Source organism: Lepidochelys kempii, chromosome 2 (assembly GCF_965140265.1).
Source record: "Lepidochelys kempii isolate rLepKem1 chromosome 2, rLepKem1.hap2, whole genome shotgun sequence".
Taxonomy (NCBI): domain Eukaryota; kingdom Metazoa; phylum Chordata; order Testudines; family Cheloniidae; genus Lepidochelys; species Lepidochelys kempii.
The window spans coordinates 204022477-204037426 of NC_133257.1; the positions used below are offsets into that span (position 1 = coordinate 204022477).

At 40.7% G+C, this 14950-nt stretch overlaps 1 protein-coding gene across 1 annotated transcript in view; it reads left to right on the forward strand.

Annotated features, from left to right (window-relative positions):
• Window positions 1–14950, forward strand: part of TBC1D5 (TBC1 domain family member 5) — a 274157-nt gene that overhangs the window by 192642 nt on the left and 66565 nt on the right. Inside the window, exons 17-18 of the mRNA XM_073333539.1 lie at window positions 4403–4468; window positions 14787–14950. Of these exons, the coding sequence (XP_073189640.1) occupies window positions 4403–4468; window positions 14787–14950 (230 nt within the window). The remainder of the gene's footprint in view (window positions 1–4402; window positions 4469–14786) is intronic.

A 14950-nucleotide genomic window follows, 5' to 3' on the forward strand; every position in this document is an offset into this window, starting at 1 on the left:
AGACGTTTCCTCAGGTTCACTCTGGGAAACAACCGTTAACAATACAGGGTCCTTCCCTTTGGACTTTCATCAGCCCTGAGAATATTTTTCAAAGTTCTCTCAGAGGTGCCCACATATTTAAGATCTTAAGGGATAATGATCTATCCTTACCTAGACAACTCTCTTCAGTGCCCAGTCGCTTCAGGACCGTCAAGACACTGAGGGCATGACGCACTCATTCACGGAACTGGGCCTACAGATGAATGCCCAGAATTTGACCCTCACACCAGTGTAATGTCTAGAATTCATAGGGTCCAACCTAGATGCACCACAGGACAAACCCTTCCTACTTCAGGACAGATTTCTGTCGCTAGCATTACTTATAGACATGACTCAGTGCAGCCCCCAAGTACCAGACACAATCTGCCTCTCGCTCCTGGGGCATATGGCAGTCGTCACAGCAGTGAATCCACATGCCAGATTTCACATGCAATGCCTTCAGCTGTGATTCAGCTCGGTTTACAGGTCGAATAGGGACACCTTGGATAGACCCGTCACTGCCCACCATGATCAAGAATTCCCTGGACAGGTGGAAGAACCCAGCCAATGCATGCAAAGGGATCCCCTTCTTTCAGGTGCCACCTTTGTCACTCTTTACCACAGACACATCATTGGATAGGGCATGCTTTTAAACTGTCTCACAGCACAAGACAAATACCATACATCCCAACTTGAGGATCCTCCACCTCAAAGCATGGCTCCTATGTGGTTCCAGCACCTATAGAGCTCATGGTCAAAGGAAGTGCAAGAGGTTCTACTACCCCAGGGGTCGGCAACCTGCGGCACGGCTGCCAATTTTTACTGGCACACTGCTGCCAGCCGGGGTCCCAGCTGCCGACCCCACTCAGCCCGCTGCCTGCCTGAGTGAACGGAACCCCAGGCCAGCAGCGGGCTGAGAGGGGCCAGCAGCCGAGACCCCAGCTGGCAGGAGCCAGCGGACGGAACCCCAGACCAGCAGCAGGTGAGCCACTGCCGGTCTGGGGTTCTGTCCACCACTCCGCTCAGCCCGCTGACGGTCTGGGGTTCCGTCCACCACTCCACTCAGCCCGCTGACGGTCTGGGGTTCCAGCCGCCAGCCCCTTGCCAGCCGGAGTACCGGACATCAGCCCTGCTCAGACTGCTGCAGGCCTGGGATACCAGCCACCAGCCCCACTTATCTTGCTGCTGGTCTGGAGTTCCAGCCGCCCAGCCCCCTACCAGCCGGGCTCCTGGCCGCCAGCCCCACTCAGCTCGCTGCCAGTCTGAGGTTTTTTCAGGGGCCCCTGTAAATGTAAAATTTATTACTGGCATGCAAAACCTGAAGACTTGGCACACCACTTCTCAAAGGTTGCTGACCCCTGTACTACCCATTAGAAAGTCCTCCACGCAACGCACTTGCCTGCAGAAATGGTCCAGGTTCAAGATTTCCTGCACTTCCCAGCCAATCTCTCCAGTGTCAGCAGCTCTTCCACATATTCTGGAATATGCTCTGACCCTTAAAAATCGGGGCTATCCCTGAGTGCTCTCAGGGTTCACCTAGCAGCTTTTACAGGATTTTACAGTACCGTAGATGGGTATTCAGTACTTTCGCACTGGCTACTAAACAGTTCCTTAAGGGAATAACAAATCTCTTCCCTTGACTTCCCACCCCTTGTGGGACCTAAGCCTACTGTTGAAAGGGCTGTCTAGGCCCTCCCTTCTCTAGCATACCCATCAATGAAAACAGTCTTTCTAGTTGCAATTATCTCAGCAAGGGGAAATAGCAGCTCTGATAGTGCATCCCACACAATATTCTTCTCTGACAAGGTTACACACAGGCTGCATCCAAGGTTCATCCCTGAGGTGACCGCCTCGTTTCACATAAATCAGTCTATTCATGTTCCTGCCTTCTACCCCAAGCCTCACCGAGACAATAGGGAGGCCATATTGCATACCCTAGACGTTAGGAGAGCCCTTGCATTCTACCTTGACAGGACAAAGGCTTTCAGAATGTCCCTTGACTATTTCTTTCTATGATGGAAAGATCTAAGGCCTCAGAGATATCAGCTCAAAGACCGTCCAAGTGGGTCTTGAATTGCATCAAGCAGTGCTACCAAATTCATAACATGGCCCCTCCAGATTCGATCCATACACTTTCCACGAGATCAATCTCCTCATCTGTCACCTTCCTCAAGGATGTTCCCATTTCAGATATCTGCGGAGCGGCAACCTGGGTGTCATTCCACACCTTCGCAGAACAGTATGCGATCACCGGGGACTTTGTCTCTGATGCCATCTTTGGCTCCACAGTACTATCATCTGACTAACTCTGTTCCAAAGTCCCAGCCCTGCAAGGGGGTACTTCTCAGGAGTCACCTACAGTGGGGCACCGTTAGGGACACTACTCGAAGAAGAAGAAGAAGAAGAAGAAGAAGTTGCTCACCTTGTGCAGTAACGATGGTGCTTCGAGATGTGTGACCCTATGGGTGCTCCACAACCAGCCCTCCTCCCCTCTACTTCGGAGTTCTTGCTATTACTCTGTGGTCGAGAAGGAACTGAGGACGGTTAGCCGGCACGTGCTGGGTAGCCTTGTGGCGCAGCACCAGGAGAGACAGCACACGTGTGGGCCCAATGGACATGGCTACCGAAGTTCTTTGATCAGCAGCACAGGGACGCAGACACACCTACAGCGGAGCACTCACAGGGACACTACTCAAAGAAACATCGTTATTGCACAAGGTGAGTAACTTCTTCCACCTTCAAAGTCACTCACACTACATTTATAATGAGGGGGGCTCATTTTTTATCAGGAGCTGATTTTTTAAAGATCAATAATTTATGTCCTTTCTTCATTTTAAAGTTTTTGTAATGTGCTGAATTCTTGTGAGGTTAATGCCTATGTACTAAAATAAGGTAAATGGAGAACTGTAGACTGATCTAAAAGAATACAATTATAGATCTGCAAATTCCAGATTCATCTGTAATGTTAGAAATAATAGTTGAACTAAGTACCCAAGCACTGAGGGTGCCACCTAATAGAAAAATCAAATTCTGCTAATATTAAATTAACCATACTCAGTCTACCCTACAGTATAGGAAAAGATCGGGCACCAATACTGCTTTCTTGTGTAAGATAGCATGCTAACAGCATAAGAATTAAAATATTGTCCTATTCCTACTGAAGGAGCACTTCATTGACCCTGAGGTTAAATTTAAAGCTTGAGTTCAGTGTACTGTGTGTAGAGCTTGTTATCCTAAAAGGAAAATAAATATGAAGGGGAAAACGTCTCTGGAAAAAAACCTGGCTAAGTTGTTGCCCTCTGTGTGTCACAGGATTTCTTGTTTCTTCAGAAGCCACTTACTCTTTAGTTACCAGCTGGTGATGTGTTCTTTAAAGAAAAGAGTTTCTCCTTCAGTTCGTCTTTGTGATATTGACTGTACCTAATTTTTTGTATCATTTAAATTACAGTACAAGATATAGATTTCCTTTGGGGTCCTTGACTCAAAAAGGCTTTTGATTTGAATGCCACTTTATCACAAGTGCATATTAAATGACCAATATGAAAATGAAATGCCACCAAAATTATGTTCAGCTATTGGAGTGTCCAGACTACTATTTATTTTGCATGTTTACATTTCTGAAGTAGTTGTAGTAAAACAAGATCTTCATAATCAATATAACATTATGACATGCCACTCAATACAGTCTATTTGAATTCACTATATATTTTAACTCCCTGCTGATGATGTCAGGAAAACAAGTGTGTTGTTTCTGGGGCAAAAGGGAGCAGCTGTGCTTACTCAAAGCAGAGCTACATAGTAATGAATAGAATAAACTGCAGACTAACAAATCTGTTACTTTTTTGTTGATTTTAGTACTGCATTACTGACAACACTATTTCATACGTGATTAAGAAAATGCATATTAAAATCAGCAACAGCAACATAAAGGTGTGAGTTTAGCAGCACCTTAGAACAAATTGCAACAACTAAACATATTTTGCTTCTAGCACTTCACAATAATAGCACAACTCTCTGATACTGTTTTGTGCATTAGTATCAGAGTTGTACTACCATTGTGAAGAGCCAGAAGCAAATTATGTTTAGTTGTACAATTTTGTTCACATCTTTATGTAAAAAAAAATCTCTTTACACTTTGGGGGTTTTTTTCTGCATACCTGCTTTATATAAAAAAAACACAAGTTTCTTTGCCAAACCATCCCATTAATTTTTGCCAACTCTCTTTCGTACATATTTTTCAGCTACTATTTTTGCTTGGTTCATGTTGTTTCTTGTGTGGAGTTAGTGTCACCATTGTTCAGTGAACCACAAGTTAAAAGACTTTATTTCAATAAATTGTATTTGTTCTTGTAAAAATCCTAAGATGTTTTTATTTATTTACTAGGAGATGTAGTTACAGGCAGCGAAGCACAGATGACTGATCCTGCTCAGAATCGAACAGCCCTCCAAGGTACAGTTGCTATGGCAACTCATAGTATCTCTTTGCCTGCAGCATTATCATTGGTCTGTCAAGGAACACCTTCCCCCACCCCCACCCCCCCCGCCGGATTTCATCTGCGATTTTTCCATTTCCAGTGCTTATTAACTCACTGTCCTCATCCATCCACTGGGTGGCACTGTTGTTCAGAAGAAAAAAGGTCTCCCTTCAATTCATTAACAGGATGATGCTGAGTGTGGCTGTGATACTGATTTACATTCACTATGTGCCAGCTTCTGTCTTCGCTAAAAATCTGATTGATCTTGTATTTTGTAGTTAATTTCACACTTTACTTTGTTAATATTCAGATTCCCTTTTTTGGTGCACATATTCACGATGATAGTCTTTGATTGAGGCATTTGGGACTGGAAGCCTGCTGTAATTAATCGGAGATGCATTTTTACTTAAAGAGAAGGCTTAGCTGCCTGAATGTGAAATATTAAGATATCGATATCTGTAGATTGAATTGTTTTAAATAAATTGGAAAACTGAGTGGAAAAATTTTATACCAGTTAAAGTATTGGTAAAGACAGGGGAATTGTACAGTAGTTTGCATGAACTTTCGAAATAGATTAGCAAAGAAAGTCAAATTAGTAAGAAACAACACCTGTAGAAATCATTCTTTTTCAAATATCAGTACTGTACATCCTAGTTACTGGAACTGCCATATTATAGATTAGCGGATCTAAGTACTCTTCACTTCTCCTTGAGATCCTGTCCTACTTTGGCTTTCCTGGCTTAGTCCTCACTTAGGTTATCATCCTCTTCCCCTTTTCCTTGATCCCTATCTTGCTCCATTCTTTATCCCTGGACAGCCTTGTCAACCTAAATGGATTCAACTATTACCTTTATGCTTACTACTGACAAATCAACTTCTCTACAGCTGATCTGTTTTCCTCCTGCCCAGTCCCTGATTTCAGCATGGATCTCCAGTGTTTGTTTCTGTATGGCTCATCTACAACTCACTCTTAGTTAAAGGTAAAACCAAACTGTTTTTCTTTCTTTCTAAATCCTCTCCACTTTCCCCCTCCTCCACTGAAGTTACTGCCACCATCCTCCAGGCTCACAGCCTGGAAAGTAACTTTAGCCACTTACTCTTATTCTCCCCACATATCCAGGCGGTATTTAAATCTTGCCGCTACTTCCTCCAGAATGTATAGAAAATCAGAAACTTCCTCTCGGTCCTGAAAGTAAAATGTTCATAACCCTTCTTATCCCATTTTGATTATTGCAGCCTCCTTCTCTTTAGCCTGTCGTATACCTGAGTCATAATCTCCAGTACCTTCAAAATGCAGTCACTAATAATCTTTCCCCTGCTCACCAGTTTGTCATCCCCTCTCTGAGTCCCTCTCCTGGCTTCCCATTGTACACCGCATTCAGTTTAATCTCTCATTTTTGCCTTCAAGCCGCTGCACGACTCCACCCCAGCTCTTTCGCCAGCAGTGCCAACCCTTATACAGAATTCAGTTTCTTCTCCTAACCCAGCATCTGTGCCTTTTTCCAGGGGTACAGAAACTGAGCCTTTGTAACCACAGGACCAGGCAGAACATCAGGTTCCTTTAGCAGCATGCAAATAGTCCGTGTTGTGGGAGCACTGCTTCTTCTGGCATGGGGAGGGTGTACCAGCTGGAGTACTCTCTCTGCATTTTGACATGGCATCCTCAATCTCTGTGAGCAAATAGGTGACCATTTCTGCATCCATGCACATGTACACATAATAAACGTACTGTATGGTAGTGTGCCCAGACTAGTCTTGCGTTTAGTACTGCACAACTTTTTCTTCTGTACATTCCTCTGATGTTTTTACCTTGAGCTTTCTGAAGTCTCCTGTCTAAATTGAAGGGCCCCTCTGTGCATGTTTTCATTCTAGAAGGTTGGGCTATTAATATGTTATTTTGAGCTCTTTTTAATGAGAATGGAGTGTATTGATCTTAGATTGAGTAGCAGAGGGGAGAGGGTTGTTGTGAATCAGTGACGTTCCAAGGTTGCTAGTTGAAGTACTAGAGAAGAATGGGCTGTATTTAGCTAGTGGTGTAGTCTCATTACTATATATAGTTCTGTTTGTCGCCTTCTTACACATTTTGGCGGCACATTCGAGGTAGGGGTTCTGTTCCTTATTTATTTGTTTTGATTCTACTTGATTTTCCAAAATTATATGCTTCCTTAGATGTCCTTAGATGTGGTTAGCCATTCTGTAGGGTGACTGTACTATGCCATTAGTTGGTAAGTGTGGTGAATCAGTGGGACACGCTACAAAGTCCCATCTGTTATTTTGTATTTACTCTGCTGAGGTCCTGAAACCTGTGTAGCGCAGGCAATGCTCAAATGTGGTGTTCCAACATAAAATGAAGATTCTTAAGTTTTCAAAAATGGACACAGGTGGAATAAATCTGAAATAGTTGACACAAGCATTATGGTAAGACTTTGTGATTTCCACAATGCAAGGTCTCAAGGGAGCTGCAACTCTGCCAAATTTTAGACTTACATCATTGGAGTTTGCTATTTGAATGGGTCCTGTTTTGTTAATCAAAGCATATAGGGCTGGTTTGACTGGTCTTAGATTTTTTTCTCTAATTTTAGATATCACAGCCTTTCTGGTCATTGGTGATAGCCTGTTTTAATTAATAGTGATTTGCCACTCCTTTTTGATTCTTAATATGTAGTTCTTGATCTTCCCAGTTATTGTCGGTATCACGGTAGTGCCCACAGAAATGGAGTAGACACAAAGTTTAATGTTGAATATTTCCCTTAGGTTTGCTCAAATTTATGTGCAAGTTCTTTTTTTATAGTCTAGTGTCCATTTTAGTTATCACTTATGTCTGAAAACTATAAATATATATTTATGCTCATCATTTCTTCTGTTAGAGCTTTATATTTTAGCTTTCATAGCATTCCATATAACTTTTTCTAGTGGTCATTTGGTTATCCATTTGTATTCAGGAAGTGTTCGATTGTTCAAATCTCTTGATCTCATTTAAGTAATTCCGCTGCAGAACAGTGGTGTTGTGCAGTCTACTGAGCTCCTTGTTATAGATAGTTTTTCTATTACCAGTGTATTGATTTATTTTAATCTTTTCTGTAAACTGTGATCCTTTTTTTGCAGTCTGTCTGATGGCATGGTATTTACCAAAAGGACAATTTGCTGCCCTTTTCCATTTCCTGTGTGATTTATATTTTTTGGGGGGTTAGTTCTGTGAGAACATTCAAAAATACTTTCACTTTTACAACTCACCTTTTCCATTATGTGGGTTTGATTGAAACTGTGGTATTGTTATTTGCATGCGTGATGCTGTGATGTGTTCCAAGTACTGTGTATCTATTTCTGCGAATATTGATGGTATCTGTGAACCTATTGCTACGTCATCTACTGGCACACAGTATTCACTAATGTAGTTAAAACAGGTTGAGCACAAAAACATGTAATGGCATCATATGTAATATAAAGTCTGTCATTTTTTCACATTGTTCTTTGTTTCAATTATCCTGAACAAATATGGAAGTTATCTAGTCGTCATTTATTCAGGGGGAAAATAGCTTATTTAGCTTACCCTTTATATGTTACCTATTTTTTAAATTTCTTTCTTCTCATTCTATCTTTGATTTCACACTCCACACCCAATAAGTTATTCTTATTTTTAGCATTTATATTTCCCAGCCATGGCTTGAGATCCATGAAATATACCCTTCAGATTACATCATAACTATAAAATTTTTGTAAGAAATTCTGAAAAGTTGCTGTCAACCATTGTGATGGGATAGAAAAAGAGGTGGTATATAAAGGAGGTAGGACCTAAACTCTCTCTGATTTTTTTTCTCAATCAACACCAACAACTTGGGTTGTATGCATAAATGACCTGAAGTGTCTTATGCTTCCACCACTGCACCCTGACAGGTATGGATGGAACAATGCAAGTTGCTCCATTTTTTCTTTATCTGAGAGGGTCCAAGTCTTAGTTTGGGGTAATTCTGCCTCAGGGCTTTCTCATATGAGATACACTGGGGTCCTGTACTATCCACCTTCCTTTCAGTGTGTACATGATGCTGCTGTGGTAAAATTGTTCGGATAAGGGGTAGCTGCTGAAACTGAATCCTGACAAGATGGGAGGTTACGCTGGTTGTCTGGGGCAAATACCAAGAAGATACAGTAGGTAGATACCTACCTTCTCAGACAAAATTTACCTTTTGTTAACAAGTTCAGTCTCGGGGCCCACTAGATCGTAGCTACTTTGGACATTCAAAGAGCAATAGTATCTGATATTGTTTTTATTCATCTTCATTATTAAAGGAGGTTGGGACTTTTCCTCTGGACACTGACCCCTTCCTAATTTTGTCACTTCCAGATTAGTTTACTGTTTACAGCACTCAACAGGAAACTTCCATTAACATAAGTAGAAAGTGGCTTCCAACTTGCTTAGTGGTGGTTTACATATGGAGCATATTACAGCTGTGCTCCATCTGCACTGGATTCCAGAGTATTTACAAGTCTAATTCAAGATGCTAATTGGATGTATACTGCTCTACGTCATTTACTATAAATCCTGACTACCTTGGAGATTGCCTCTTTCCTCATGTCCTTTCCCTAGAGCTGAAATTAGCAGAGGTGATTGATTATTGTTGCTGCTGCTATTATCTAAAGCTTCAAGATTTAAACCATTAAGAGATGGAGTCAGAGCACTTTCACTGCGCAGCCCTGGTCTCAGGAATTCATTTCTCCCAACAAAGCCAAAGTTAGCTGACTGCAAAGCCTATTTGGTTTTTTTCAGTTCTTTCTTGAGAGACGTGGCTTAGGAGCTTGAAGATTATTCTGAGTGAAAGCTGTTGACTCCTTTTAGTTGTCACTGTATTCGATTTTTTTGTATCAATGTGGGTTTTTTTAATTTGTATATTACCCAAGAGAGCATGATAGGCCACTTTATAAACTAAATTGCTAGGGAGAACATTCATAAAGTAAAAAAAATGAGGAAAATTAGACTAATTATTTTTTGTAGAAGATCTTCAGCCACCATCTCGTACATTCATAATGATACCAACTAGAATACCAAATATGGGATTAAAAAAATAGCTGAAATTTCAGGAAGTTTGAATTCAAACTAAATTTCAAATCCAAGCATAGTGAGTCAGGCTCATCTCTATTTGTTATTTAAGTCATAAAATACAATGTACATAATGGAGCATTTATAAAATAATTCAGATGATGTTTCAGAGCAAGAGGCCAAACATGGTGATTGTGAATAGAAAAGTGCAGGAGTCATCTTCAATTGTGTTGTGCCTTAGCAGTGTTTTCCATGGTGATGGTTTCATGTTTTATCCTGAACCTTGTCTTTTAGCCCTGCTTTGGTTTAGACCATTGTCACCATTTCAGAACCACACTGAACATTGTTTTCTACTGTAGAAGATCAAAATCAGGCGTTCAGTATATTCATTCATTTATTTAGACAGTTACATTTTAATGTGCAACTTTCAGCTTGCTACCTGAAGCCTCTCTTGTTTCAGTAAAGCTGCTAGAAAAATAGCAGCTTTGTTGAATCATTCAATTTTATCATGAGGTATCTGACCCTTTTTAAAGGTTCTTGTGATTTTATGATTTCTGCTTTCACTCTGGTGAAGTTTTGCTGATTTCAGAAATGGCCACCATCTCCCATTACAATTTATGGGACTGAAGCCTGGGGTTTCCCTCCCAATGATGTCTGCCATTCCTTACAGCCTTTTCAGGTGAAGTGAGACTGCCTGCAGCAAAGATGGCCACCATCTCCCACACTTTCCAGTGGGGCTGAAGCCAGGCTGCCTTCAGAAAAGATGGTGGCTGCTTAGTGACCATGTGAAGGTTGGCAGGCTTGAGGGGGAATGAGGGAGAGGAAGGCAAAAGGGAGATTAAAGGGAGTTTGGGGAAAAGTAAGGAAAGGTTTATTCATCACCTTTTCTACCGCGCCAGGAAGCTTGTTGAACATTCAAATCAATCCTCCCTGTATTCTGTTCAATTACCCATCATCTGATTCTGCAGTATGTGGTGTCTTATTAACTGTTGTGTCCTGGCCCAATTCTTCAGACAAGATTTCAGTGTATCCAGTTGTTTGTTTTTAAATAGTGTTTCATTTGAAGTCGTTTTCCCAAGATCACGTTTGTTTGGGTTTATACTTTTCCTTTAAGAAAAACTATAATTTTTATCAAAAAATTATACCATCAGTATTATGTGCCGCACATATTGTAAGGATCAGAATGCTATTGAGAACTCTACAATGGGACCCCGTCAACCAGTCTCTTGGATGTCTAAGAGACTTTGCATGGGTGGACCTCATTTTAGGATCGAGGCCTTAGAAGACACTGGACAGTGCTAATGTATTTTCTAAATATATATAAAAACAAAAAGTAGACTTGTGTTCCCTAGTCTTTTAATTTTGTTTAATCTATGGTGTTAATATTCCATGTGGCTTTTTGGTGTCTTAATCTCTCTCTTGCTTTCTACAGCCTTTTCTAACTTTGTTTTCTATTGTAGTTTTCTATTGTTTTATCTCTATGTTGTGTGGTGTGGATTTATTATGGAAACACATTTCAAGGAGTAAAGCTGCAGTCCATATTGGAGGGGAGAATGTGATTTACCACAGAAAGGGAGTTGTAAAATTTTCAAAATAGTTTAAGCAACAACCATTACAAAATACAGACCATGCTAGCAGCTGTATGCAATTATATATAGCATATGCAAGAGTGAAACTGGCATGAAAGGCCGAAGCAGCAATGCTTTTGAGTAAAACCAAGGGCAGATTGTAAGGAGATTTATCAGAAAACCAGTGAGTAACTTTATACCTATGCGTGCGGGTCACTTCCTTTGTGTGAATGATTTCTGGTGTCATAGAGGTTAGTAAAACAAAAGGGATCAGTCAAAATAGCTGACCATACAATGTGATGACTGTAAAGTGTGTAGTGAATTCACAGGCGAAAGCATTCATGAAATCATATATAAGGCCCTATGTAATTGCCGATATTGCAGATCCCGCAATATTAGGATTCCTCTGCCATTTTGTCAGCCAGGTGCCTGACAGCGGGAGCCCACCATGAGCAGGACTGAGAGCGGGACGCTGGCTGCCGCCACCAGGGGCTAACAGCAAGACCCCAGCCACCTGGGACTGATAGAAGGAGCCCTGCACATTAATGACTGTAAAATAGATGCAGCAAAATGTCTGGTTATCAAAAAAAGTAGCAGGCATAACATCGTACTGGAATGCTTATATTGTTCCAGTAAATTTTTTTTAAATAGGTTTTCTCTGGCTTTTCCAAATTATTGCAATTAATAAAGGTCTATTATTACTTTTCCACCGTTTTCAATGTCTTGTCCACAACCCATCCACAATTATTTGACAATCATCCCATGATTCAAGTAGGGTCTTAGTTATATATCAATTCACAAAAGCAGCAAAATCAGAAAAGAGAACTGAGAGAGAAAATAATACAGAAGACTAAAAAAAATCCTGGTCCATAATTTCTCATGGCATTTTATAACTTTTTTCACTGCAGTAGTATTTAACTTTCCTTTCAAATTAGGATTTTGTGCCCCTCATACTAGATCCGCTTTCCCATATACACTTTAAAAAGGCTTTTTTAAAAATCGTAGCTCCACTTTTATCATCCATCCCAGTTCATCTTTGCAGCCCTAATGACAGTACATCACTTCATGAAAACTGGGATATTAGTTGTTTTTGTTATGGGGCTATTAAATTAATATTTTAAATAAACAATATTAAAAGCAACCCTGTTGACCTAAATAAAAGTTTTTGTTTCTTGCCAAGGCTAACTCTGTTGCTAATATAGGAAATGTCATTTTGCATCAGATCAGTGGGCCATCTAATCCAGCATCTTCTCGCTGCTAGTGGCCAGCACCAGATGCTTCAGAGAAAGGTGCAAGAAACCTCACAGTAAACTGCCCTCTATGAAGGCCTTATCCTAATCTCTGATAGCTGTAGAGTGGTTTAAGCCCTGAAGCATGAGATTTTTATATTCCTTCCCAAAATGTGTTTAGCATTAACTGTAATAACTCTAGATTTCCTTCCTGGGTAAGTTCTTGGCCTAAACATCATCATGTGGCAATTATGCATTGTGTGAATAGTTTTTCCTTGCCTTTCCTTTTCCTTTCAGTTTTGAATTTGCTACCTGTCAATGTTATTGAATGTCTCCTTGTTCTTGAGTGATATGAGACAGGGAGAAGAGAAGCTCTTGATCTACATCCTCTATATTATTATTTGTAGGTGGTGGTGTTCTCTTAAAACCACTGTCATATATCATCTTTATCAACCACAGCAGTGGAGGTGAAAGCTATCTTAGCTCCCTGAATACCTTACCTGTTGTGAACTCAGGGACCTTGAAATTTTTTTCCCCACTGCACTAGACAGAAAATCCATAGGACTTGGAGAAGTGTAGCTCCATGTGCCATAGTGCCATGCAAACATCAGGCAAGTGAAAAACTATCTTTTACATGATGTTCAGTGGAAACAAATATTTCATTTTAGAACTCTCATCTCCTTATCTTCATAATGCTTCAGCTCAGCTGTTGAGAACGTCGATTGGATCAGCTGTTGATTGGATCAGCTGTTAAGAGGCAGAGTATACTCTGGGTGTACTCTGAGCTTTCTTTCAATATTCTGATGTTGATATTTCTAAACTGTGCTTTAGAGAAAATGGGTAAAGTAAGACATAGGGTATGTTTACACTGTAATTAAAAACCTGTGCTGGCCCATACCAGCTGATTTGGGTGTGTGGGGCTTGGGCTGTGAGGCTATTTAATTGCAGTGTAGATTTCCGGGCTTAGGCTACAGCCCAAGCTCTGGGACTCTCCAACCTCTCAGGGTCCTAGAGCCCAGGCTCCAGCCCAAGCCTGAAAGTCTACACTTCAATTAAACAGCCCTGCAATCCAAACCTCATGAGCCTGAATCAGCTGGCACGGGCTAGCTGCCGGTGTCTAATTGCAGTGTAGACATATCCATAGGCCTTAAGCGCCTAATGAATGATAGCTTGTAACAGGTGACGAGCCCTATATTTATATTTCAAATTTTATTGTGAGTTGAAGAACCAGGAGCTTATATGCTCAACCTTTCCATAATAAAATTGTGAATTCAATTTATTTTATTTTATTTTAATTATGTATTACAGCACTGCCTGGTGTGCTTGATGCTGCACTGGTATAAAGGAATATACAGTCAGCATATAAAAAAATGTATGTGTTAGCTCTGCATCCCTATGATAGAAAATACAGTTTTGGGCCTAGGGGATCAGAAGGGAGAATTGACTTTCTTTTTGTACTTATTTAGCAACCCTAATAAGATTAATGCAAGTTAGTATGGATTTCTCCAGACATATTGAAACAAATGGTTTGATAATAACATTTATAAAGGAAAGTCTTTGAGAGTTGGAGCTGATTCCTATGAATTTGGTGTAACTTCTCAAAGTGAAATCAGCCATATTCTTTGTTTGTTTGTTTCTCATTGATGCAAGAAGATTAAACTGAATTGCATCTATTAAAATATTTAAATCTTAGTTCCATTCTTAGGGGCTCTTAATTCTCAGTCCTAGTACTTGAGCTATAGTTATGCAGAACAACTCCTAATGATGGAAGAAATGTAGAAACTAGAACATCATAAAAGTCTTTCTTCACAACCTTATATAGGAATTCATTAAACAAAAAATTATTTTCCATTTCCATCCCTTTTCCCCAACCACATATTGTGTGTAAGACTGAAGGCTTCACATCAGTCTTCTTATATTAATTGTGTGTGTCATACAAATTACTAAGGTACCATTAGGTATCATATGTGCTTATTAAGATTGGGTATTGTTTTTCTGTGCCCTCTCATTAGAAATATACAGAGGCCTGTATGTCAGAGTAGTTCTCCATTTGTCACAATGCATACAGACACACTTTAATTTTGCAGAATCTCATTCTGTGTTGATCTGCTTATGAATCTCAGTGAGCAACACCTGGCAGGTCTCCACTACAGCAGGGATCGACGCTCTGAGATCGATCCACCGGCGTTCGATTTAGCAGATCGCGCTCCAGTCGATCCCTGTACTGTACCCCGATGAGAAGAGTAAGGTAAGTCGACGGGAGATTTTCTCCAGTCGACCCCCCGCGGTAACTCGACCTAAGGTACGTTGACTCCAGCTACATTATTCGCGTAGCTGGAATTGCATAGCGTAGGTCGACTTACCACAGTAGTGTAGACATAGCCTGAAACACAAAGGTACTTGATAGAGAGAGCAGTTTTCCACTAATTTAATGATTTGTTGCTCTGTGCTTGTTTTACAGGCCAAAGTTCAAAAAATGTCAGTTCATCTCCAAGCATAGAGAGCTTGTCTGCAGGACGTGAATACACAGGATCGCCTCCTTTGTCTGCATCCAAGAAAGATTTCTTTTTCAGCACCATCTCCCGCTCTCGTTCCCACAGCAAAACTATGGGCAGAAAAGAGTCT